The sequence below is a fragment of the Prunus dulcis genome, chromosome 4 (genome assembly GCF_902201215.1).
Source record: "Prunus dulcis chromosome 4, ALMONDv2, whole genome shotgun sequence".
NCBI classification, from domain to species: Eukaryota; Viridiplantae; Streptophyta; class Magnoliopsida; order Rosales; family Rosaceae; genus Prunus; species Prunus dulcis.
This window is the reverse complement of record NC_047653.1, coordinates 13157196-13168155: the sequence shown is the minus strand read 5'-3', so window position 1 is coordinate 13168155 and position 10960 is coordinate 13157196. Positions and strand designations below refer to the sequence as shown.

The 10960-nt window shown below is 37.6% G+C and overlaps 2 protein-coding genes across 2 annotated transcripts; both read left to right on the top strand.

The window, feature by feature from the left end:
* Positions 1-3393: 3393 nt before the first annotated feature.
* On the top strand, positions 3394-3918 carry LOC117625409 (mavicyanin-like). Its single transcript, XM_034356962.1, has one exon. The coding sequence runs from the start codon at positions 3394-3396 to the stop codon at positions 3916-3918; it is 525 nt and encodes a 174-aa protein (XP_034212853.1).
* A 1396-nt stretch (positions 3919-5314) lies between these two features.
* LOC117623857 (mavicyanin-like) lies at positions 5315-5872 on the top strand (the record flags this gene model as incomplete). Its single annotated transcript, XM_034354862.1, has 1 exon — positions 5315-5872. A coding segment is annotated over one exon (558 nt), but the record flags the coding sequence as incomplete, so codon positions are not given.
* Positions 5873-10960: the final 5088 nt, after the last annotated feature.

Below are 10960 nucleotides of genomic sequence, written 5' to 3'. Positions count from 1 at the left end.
TTTATATTTCTTGCATTGCCTATTTTTTTTTTAAGTTTCTTGCATTTCCAATATATATATTTTTATATAGATTACGCAAGCACAACTATGGTATGGTGCTACTGGGCAAGGCAAAAAAAGTTTCGACCATGACCAATGTTGAGAGGTGGTGAAGAATTGTAAGAGATTCCAAATTGTTCCAACGTGTCGACCGTGGTTTGAACGAGATGCCACTCCGCGATTCATCGGCATCGGATTCGCCTATAGATTCGCCGATGAGTCAGGACTCACCCATCCAAAGGAAGCCGAGGCCTATTGGGAGGAAAGCGGCGAAGGCGAAGAGATAGAGTAATTCTACCAATAATACATCTAAATTTTTGGAGAAAATTGCAAGGCAAAGTGCTATGAGAATTGAAATAGACATGAAACCCAAAAAGATGAGAGGGCATTTCAAGTAGAATATGCAAAAGAAAGGGAGTATGTACGCAACGAAAACATTGAGAAGAAGGATCGGGAAACCATGGCCATGGATACAAGTCATATGTCCCCTGAAACAAAACAATTTTGGAAGCTAGAACGAAGGGATGTTATGAGACGAAGACTTTTCGTGACGATGGACCTAGCACACGGATTGGTTAAATGATCAAAACCGTTAAGTTAGTTTGCTTGCCTTTTATTTCATTGTATTTTAATGTTTTGTTTTAAAACTTAGTTGTAATTCATGTATTTTATTTCATTAGTAGTATTGGTTTTCTTTAAGTGAATAAAGAAAGCATTCAATAAAATACATTTTTGTTCAAAACATTCCATACATAAAAAACAAACCACAACCAAAGCATAAAAAATAAACAAACCACAACCAAAGCATAACTAAAAATAAAACATAAACATAATAAATTAAAAAAAACATCTTCACTTCACTTCTTTCACCGTCAGTGCCTTTCACCGCCCATAAATGCTCCATCAAGTCAACTTGACATCGTTCATGAATATAAGACGATAGCATCTCCGTATATCGATCAATTATACGGGTCATGAAACGACCATCCCTAACCAACGGTTCATGCTGCACTAGTCCATTTGGCCCCATGGGTTTTTCATAAATTCTTGTCAAGGCCGTGTTCATGGGATCCAGTTCATACACGTCTGCAGCATCATAATCATACTCATCCTCCACAATCATGTTATGGAGGATGATGCATGTCATCATTATACTCCTCAGCACCTACTCATCAAACAGCCCACCGGGCTTGAAGAATACCAAAGCACCTCTCCACATCTTTTCTGTAACCCTCTTGATAGGCAGCAAATAAAATTGCTATATCTTTGCAGGCCTTCAAAATCGAACTTCGGACAACTTATGAAATTGTAGAAGAATAAGAACAGTAAACTAATTGCTAGTTGATGACCTTAATAATATATATTAGCATACACAAAATGTGTCTTGTGGTGAGAGTCTCAAATTACATCTTTTTAATGTTATTTTGAAGACTTTATGATATAATTTTGACTTAATAAATATAATTTCACTCGTTGTTACATTTTATTCTCACCAACTGGATTTATGAATTTTCTATATTAATTTGGTGAACTTATTAGGTGAATTTATCTTCTGTAGGAAGTTGGAAAGCCAAAAGATGGAAGACATATATTTGTCCAAGTTCAAGCTAGGTGTGAAGAGAATTGTTGGTGGATTTTATTAAAGAATTGATTGTGGGATTATTGTGATTATAAAGAGAAGTAAAGAGGGAGAAGAGAAGACAAAACCGTTGAAGCTAAAGAGCCTATTTCATGTCATTTATAGCCATTTAACGCCCACTTACCTCACCGTTATTTCTTTTCCACTAACTCTCCACCATCAACACATGTTTAATCCAATTAATCCCTCACTTAAACCCTTCATTACCCACCACGAATGTATTAACTTCCCACTCACCTCATTGACTACTATAAATCACCCATCAACTTATTTGGCAAGGGCACCACTATGACAGATTTCTTTATCCATTTCATTCAAAATTTAGTTTATGTTTTCCTTTGTAATGAGTTGCCAGAACTCTAGCTAAGGCTAAAGGGAATGTTCTTTGAGTAAGTTTGTGAATTGTCCTTTAATCCAATATATGGTATGAATTTCTAAATTCTTTTATTTTTGGTTTTTCAATATTTTCATATCCTTTTATTTTGATTGATGTTAAGTGCTATTATCTTTTCATAAGTTCAATTATATTTTTCTCATTGTTAAGAACTAACTTAGCATGCTTTTAAATTGAAAGAGTAGATATTAAGCAATTCCATTTTCTGAACAATCATTAATAAAAGATAACATTGAAAAATTAAACTGATTTTAATTTCTTTATCTTCCGGTTAAAGTTTCTCAATGATGATTTTAATCGAGTTATAATTTGGATTAAAGAGCATGAAACATATTTTGTTTAAAGAATTGAACCTTGATGCCTTAGCATTTCCATTATTGATATTTCATTTTTAAACTCAATTTCCACAACAATCAAATCAAATTACATTTCCATTTTGCTTGACACTTTTATTGTGGTACATTTAATTATTTTGTTGTGTGCTGATATTTGCCTATCTGCTCCTTGAGGATACAATACTTGGACTTCCAAGATTATTACTACGTGTGACTACTTGCACTTGGGTAGACGCAACATCTTCCGTACACTTAATTAAAAGAAAAGGAAAAACAAAGTCACGCAATTAGGGCATGTGCTCAGAAATCAAATCAATAGTATCAAATAGCCACAACTATATGGACCTAAATAATTATTTTGAAGGGAACAAAGTTTTTTCTGGAATCAAGCTATTATCTAGGTGCATCAAACTATTATCTGACAGTATCAGTAATAATGTAATTTGGATTGGATTTGGGTCATTTTGGTCCCCAAACCTGGATGAGACATGAAGTCAATATTTTGACCACCAAATTTGAATCACAGCCACATACGGATAAGCTGTGTCATGATTCACACTCTATAATGATATATATATTTGTTACAGTCCTGATTTCTTGGACTACAGGGGTTCAAGAGATTTGTGGTCACTCACCGTTGGATGTAAATTCAACGGTTCACTCACTCTTACACTCCTTTTAAAAAACTTTTTTAAACCATTGAATTAATATCCAACGGTGGGTGACCACAATCTCTTGAACTCCTGTGGTCCAAGAGATCGGGACTGATATCTGTTATTAAAAATAAAAAAAAATAAAAATCCTATTCCAACAAGTAGATGGAAACCTATTCCTTGTTGGTGGAGTCGGCTAATGGATGCACCTACTATTATACGCGAGGGCACCCCATTCTACTTTTACGCAAAACTTCTTTCTTTTACACAAATTTGCTCAGTAACTTCTCTCTCTGCTCTTAAACTCGCTTTGCTTTGTTGTCTACGTAAATCATGGCTTTCAGAAAAAGTACATTGATTTTCTTGGTTATGCTTGCTTTATGTGGTGTTTGTTTTGGTGCTGTGTATAGAGTTGGTGATTCTAATGGGTGGACTTCTAGAGGACTTGTTGACTACAACGAGTGGGCTTCAACAAAAGACTTCCATGTTAACGATACACTCATATTTGCTTACAACAATCAATTCCACAACGTGATGCAAGTTACTACCCAAGATTTTGAATCTTGCAACCCTAACTCTCCGGTCACAGTCTATACCTCGGGATCTGAAATCATCACCTTTGATAGGCCTGGCAACTTTTACTTTTTGTGTGGTGCTCCTGGTCATTGTCAAGCCGGACAAAGGGTTGAGATCATGGCCACGCTACCTAAATCGGATGATTCCTCACCTTCAGCCTCTCCGACTGAAGCGATATCGGCAAGCTCTGCTCTAAGTAATGGTCCTGCACTTCATTTTTCGAAACTTGGGTTGGGTGTCACCATGTTTGTGTTATCTACTCTTTTGGGTTTTGTATTTTAGATATGTTTCTTAATATATATAGTAGGTGTTAATGTTTCATTCAATTCGTTAGGTAGATGAATGTAGTTTTAATGTTTTGACTAACGTAGTTTTGAATAAATTGTTTGATTTGTTATATTTGTCAATTTATATTGGTTGCTTCTCTTTGGTTTGTGCCCCTGTAATACTGAAAACAACAAATTTTTTAACAAGGGTGTAATTTTACGTGCAATTTTGATAGTCTGAGTCCAATTTAATTATGTCACTAATGAAAAATAAAAATTAAACTTCTTGTACTTCAGTTGCAAGTGCTTAACAACTTTCCTCATATCATCACTCACAACATGATAGTAACAGTTTATTGACTGACAACTACTGGATCCCGAAATATGTAAGTTCTGAAATATTATGAAAATTATGGAGTTTTCTGAATTGAAATGGATGTTGAAATTCAGAAATTTTTTGGAATGGAATTGGAAGAGAGTTTTCATTTCGAAATTTTTTGGACTAGAATTGAAATCACTTTATTCTGATTCGTCCAATCAAGCCTTTCAAAATTAAATTATAAATGATGAATAAATTTGCACAATCAAATAAAAATTCTTTGTTTTAGTCAAGCAATTTCTCGTCATTTTGGCTACAGATATATTGGGGGCAGTGTCATAGATAGTGGTTAATAAAAGTCCTTATGGAATTCTGATAAGAGGATTCGAAGCCTGTTTGCTTCTTTTTGGCCTTGAAAGAGCTCGAAATTCTTCCGAAGGATTACAACTTTGGCCAACTTTAGACACTAGATATGGAGGAATGGCCATTTCATTTTCGAAGTGTAGATTAATTTCATTAGAACCCAAATACGTATATTTTCATAACAGAGCAATGCAATTTCTTTTTTTGCGGCATTAAATCCTTTCCCGCGGGTCCATTTTTAAAGTTTTTTTTGACAAAATAATGTGTCTTCGTTTTTTAAAATTTGAAATTTTAATATATTTTGGGTCTTAGATAACTTGGCTCAAGTATTGGCAAAATAATCATAATAATTCAAGTGAAATGTATCCCCAACTATATGGGCAAAAATCATTATCTGGCCATATTCCTTTTCACAGTTGCTATATTGGAAACGAATGTTTATCTAGATATTATCTGACACTAACCAGTACTAATGCGATTTGGATTGGGGTTGGGCCATTCAAACTTTATAATTAACTCTGTTGTGAAAAATAAAAATAAAAAAAAATAAATCCTATTCCAACAAGTAGTTGGAAACTTTATTCCATGTTGGAGTCGGATAACATACACAATATATATGCAAGGGCACCCCATTCTACTTTCACGCAAAATTTCAGTCAGCTCTTCTTTTCTTTAACATAAATTTGATCAATCACTCGATCCTTTTCTTCTTTATAATCCTCTCTCCTTTTTGTTGTCTCTACTCATGGCTTTGCGAAAAAGTCCACTGATTTGCTTGGTTATGATTGCTTTATGTGGTGTTTGTTTCGGTGCTGTGTATAGAGTTGGTGACTTTAGCGGGTGGTCTTCTAGAGGCCTTGTTGATTACAACGAGTGGGCTTCAACAAAAGACTTCCATGTTGGTGACACACTTACATTTTCTTACAACAATCAATTCCATAACGTGATGCAAGTTACTAACGAAGATTACGAATCTTGCAACCCTGCTTCTCCTATCGCAGTCTACGCCTCGGGATCTGACACCATCACCCTTGAAAGGCCCGACAACTTTTACTTTTTGTGTGGTGCTCCTGGTCATTGTCAAGCCGGACAAAGGGTTGAGATTCTGGCCACCCTACCTACACCAGATGACTCATTTACAGGTCCAAGTCCGACACCTTCAGCCTCTCCTGCTGATGCGATGTCGCCAAGCTCAGCTCTAAGTAGCAGTCCTGCTCTTCATTTTTCGAAACTTGGGTTGGGTGTCACCATGTTTGTGTTATCCACTCTTTTGGGTTCTTTATTTTAGATTTGTTTCTAATTAATACAGTAGGGATGTTATTATAGTTGTCAAAATCTATAGTTGAATAAAATTGTTTGATATATTATTATATGTTTGGTTTGTGTCTCTGAGTCACTGCTAAGTGAAAATTAAACTAAACCTATCTATACATGTATCTTCACAACACTGAGAAATAACGCTACTTTTGTGTAGCAATGTTGCCTTCAACTGAGAGGGAACCGTGATCGGGGCATGGCAGCAACAAGGCATGCTACTCAATCAGCTTAATCAGCTAGTTTTCCTCCGGCATTCATGGGTAAAGAGAAATCTCATATACCTGTAATGCATCATGTATGCTGCTGCCACTGGTTTGACTCAAAAGGAAGCGGAGCGGGTGAGCCTTGGCTTGGCTATCTTCTTGTCCTCTTCAAGAGGGATTAGTGAAACATTGGCTGGGTTCTCGATCATCAGTTTAGCTACCAGATATCCTGAGATGCTCCAGGTCTTGTACTTCCTCGCTTGCTTCCTGACATATCTCCCTGCCTTGCCGTCATAGTATTCTGGCCACCCTTCTTTTGAGAGCCGTTGCTCCACCTGTTCAATTGCTCTCTTAGCAGTCTGAGGCCTCCCCGTCCTGATACATGCTGTAGTAAGCAACCACAACAGTGCTACAAGACAGATGCAACAACATTAACCAATTATTTTAGAACAAACACATAAGTCAGAATTCTGTGAACAAGCATCAAAATATCATGAATAGCACAACCATTTGGCACGCTTTCCCAAATTACATTCAGAAATGTATCCCACAACATTTATATACCAGAAGATTTCGATTGGAAAAGTGGTTACAATCAGCAAATAAAGATGTTTAAAATAAAAGATACTATGTCAGGTAAGTAGTACTTGTAGCCTAGTTTACTAAATAAAAACAATAACTAGCCTACTCGTACAAAGTGGGTACTAATGTTCATGAAATGTAATTGAAAGGCCTCAGTCAAATAGAACTAGCACTAGGCTTCAAGTAGAAAAATAGAACTGCAAATTGTAATATCAAGCAAATAGACACAGGGGACATTATCTGAAAGATTTACAAATCAACGGAAACTAAAAAAACCAGCCTTGAGCCACCGATATTTAAGCAAAAACCTTTATACTTTAATGATGAAAATGACTACTAAAGGTGCTAAAATGAATAAACATAGCACGTAACAGAGACAAATCAAAACAAGACATAAACAAAAGGAACAGAAAAGATAAAGAGCTAATGCAAATAGCACATTGTGATAACACTATCTCCAGACTCCATGAGACTTACTTGGCCAACAGCCACCATTGTGATAACTCCATGAAACTTCTCTGGGTTATCTGTTGTTGTTCGGAAATCTTCTTTACAAGTTAAATCCTTGAACACACTCACTCATATTGTTAATATTACTGAATAAATGGCCAAGGCAGGCGCTAGGCGGGCTAGGTTGGGGCTAGGCGGGCTAGGAAGTCTAGGCGGTTGTTAGGCGATCTAGGCGGTTGCTAGGCTGTCTAGGCAGGCGTGAGTGTCTAGAAAAAAAGAAGCCACATTTTGGAATCTCCAAGGTCAGGGACGAGATGACGATGGTGCTATGAGAGAGAGAGAGAGAGAGAGAGAGAGAGAGAGAGAGAAAGAGATATGAGGATTGAAGAAGAGAGGTCGCCGGTTATATGAGCGAGAGAGAGGGGCTAGAAGATGGTCGTGTTTGAATGAATTCAAGGAGTTCCATTCTATCTCGTAGTCATTATATTGTATTTATAGCGTATAGCCGCACGGCTATACTATTAGATATTCTTTTTTCTTTTTTTAAATTAATATATATATATAAATAGTGGGATCCTTTTTTTCTTTTAAATTTTTTCGGTTTCGCATAAGTTTTGTTGCGTTGATAAATTAGCAATTTGATCAAATCCACGTTGAACTTAGATTAGAGGTTCTCAAAGTCTAAATTCAGCTTAAACTGACTGTAATAACCCAAACCTAAAATTCATATTTAATTAGTAATTTATTACGAGGAAAGACAATTTTACCCTTGGAATAATTTATTAAAGAAAAGTTGACTTTTTGACCAAAAAGGAATTTGACAANTTTCACATACGCTGTTGCGTAGAGCGCGACGAAACGAGTCCGTAGACATGGAGTGGGCTCGAATCGGAGCTTTAACGAAGAAAATACGGTTAAAATACCATGAGGGGCAAAACGGTAATTTGGAAAAATCAGATTTTAAACCCTCACTCTCTCTCTTCTCCCTCAGTTTTTTTTTTCTTTCTCTCTCTCTCTCTCTCTCTCTCTCCTCTCCCGCTGCTTCCCTTCCCGTCACCCTTCAGCCGCCAGAACTTCCGCCACCGACCACCTCTGCCCCTGCCGTCGGTGCCAACAGGACCAGCTCGGTTCCGTCTTCAAGCCCCGACCACTCTCCAACGCCAGCCGCGGTGAAATTTCCGGAAAAATCTAAGGGAAGTAGCCGGATTTGACAGAACTTCCTACCCTTCAATCTGTGTCATTTGGCCACCAAATCGGACGGGTGAGGTATGGATTTCTACCTATTTTCCATGCTCTAGCTGATGGTTGGATAGATTTGCATCGATTTTGACCATAGATAGCTCGGTTTTCAAATTGAAATTCTGCCGATTTTCGGCCTCCGTGTTCGGCCACTTCCGGTCAGTTTTTGGGGTAGGTCCAAGAACAAAAGTGGTTCCAAATGTGGTGTTATACCTATGGTAGGAGTTTGAAGCCGTGGTTTTGAGATTTTCCGGCGATGCTTAATCGCTTTGGACACCCATCGCTGCCGGCGCGTGTGGCGGCGCGTGGGCAAGGGTAGTGTAGTGGCACTGTGTCTTGATACGATCCTTAGGTTATCACGAGTGCGTAGGAATTCGCGGATCTCAATTTGGATACCGTTTGAACCTCGAACGGATTTTTCATGTTGTGCGATTTTCGGGTTCGATACTGTTGAGCCGTTGGATCGTACTCAATTTCAGATATATTACTCTAGAGAATTTCAGAATCGTGTAGGATTCGACGGATTGTGAATCGGAGTCCCGGATACTCCGATATCGCGAACCCTAGGGCTAGGGTTTAGAAATTATGCGATTACACGATCGTGGTCAATCCGATCGTCCGATTCAGACCAGACTTGCAGGACATGGTTATTTAGATGTGAGAAACCTATAGGAACTCCCAGATTTTCAATTGGAGGTCGTGGACCCCACGAGGTTCCGTATTGACCAATATGGAAATTTATCACTTAGTGAGTCTCGGGTCTTTTAGGACAGTTCTAACCGTCCGAAATACTTAAGTGGGCATAAGATTGATTTTAAAGTTAGTGCACGCACTTCTAGGAGTCAGGGGTCAGGGTTTTAGTTAAATACTTATACCGAGCAGTTTTATTAATTAAATATTCATGGTGGTTTAATCAGGCACCCGGGGCCAGGCAGACCCGCAGGAGGGACCTTAAGGAGGTCTAGCTAGCTCGGATCAGGAGTGAGTGGACTTTTCTTTTATAAATGATTTTATGCAAATAAATTTCATTATTTGATCTTGAATAAGTTTTATTGAGTATGGTTTTCCTAGCATGATTTGTTGAAGTTAAATATCTTTATTTATATGCTGCTTAGTTGAATATGCTAAAGAGATATGGAAAGTAAACAATAACAAAAATTCAGTTATTTATAAGATTTTTCAGAAATTTTATATTTTCTTAAACCACCTTAAGCACCCAGTTATAGAAATAGGTTGCCTTCGGTATATGTTACCTTCAGATATGACGATGTCCACGGACATCCAGTTTGCCTTCAGTTTTGTCAGTGCACTTGACATCTGCCTCACGAGTTTCGGGGATGTCCGGATCGTGAGAGCCAGGAATGCGGATCAGGCTGACTACGGTCCCCTGACTCATGCCAGTTTGCGGCTCGGGTTTACTTTGTGTCATCGAGACCTGCCAGGGGAATTGACGGATATCAGGAATTGACGGAATTAAAGGGGTACACCTAGGTGGTAGTTTTAAATTGATTTCAATGCTTTTAAGAGAGTTTTATGGACCTTGGTTATGATTGGCATATACGTATATAAATATGTGAATGCATTGATTTTAGTATGATTGAAGTGAAGATTAAATATTTAGTCTTTACATAACTGTTTTTACAGTGGGGTTAGTATGTTCATATGCTATTTTCTAGACCTTTATTTTTGTCCACTCACATTTTTTGAATGTTTTGTGCCCCCAGGCTGTAGACGTGCACAGAAATCCACCATCGGGCCGTTTTCCAATCTTCCGCGCCTTTCCTTTGATGTAGAAGTTTTGTTTTGTAAAAGGATTAGCTCCTCTGTAAACTCTTAGTAATTGCTCTTATATGTTGCCCTAGATTGAGAACTGAACTGTTGGATTGTATATTTACGTATGCTGGCAGTTGATTGTATATTTATATTCTTGTTTTGGCAAGTGTAAATATTTGGTATTGAGCCAGTTACAAGGGAAACTCTACCGGTTTTTCGGTAGAAGTTAACCTTGTTATTTTATCATAATTTGCATAGAAGGGCAAATAGGTCATTTGTGCCCGACATTCGCCAGGTGTCGGACACGCACAGGGTCCGGCTCGGATTCCAAAGCGGAATTTGGATCGGGTCCTGTCACTGACTCTTATATCAAATCATCCTCATTACGTGTAGAATCGCCTGCTTTTGGACTCATTATAGTTGTAGCAACATCACTCTAAGGGTGGAGTCATAAATTTGGTGGGCATATAAGTAAGTAGGGATAAGCAACTCGGCCAATTTATGATTCATGTTAGATTGATTTAAGCATTAACCTAATAGCATAATCTTAATCAGGAATTCAATTCCTAATTTTGTGTTGCCCCACTTACTTTTTAATTTCTTGATGTAAAGTAAACGCATGAATCCTTCATAGGTAGAATTTAATTCATGATGAGAATTTCAATTCCTAATTAGTAAAACACACCATCAGAGAAGAGGAGAGAGAAATTGATGGTTCTCCATTCCTTCCTCTTCTCTCTCCCTAGGCCCACAACCCTCTCTCGCCTCTTACTTTTTATTTTTTAATGAATTTTTAATTTTAGTTACTCAAA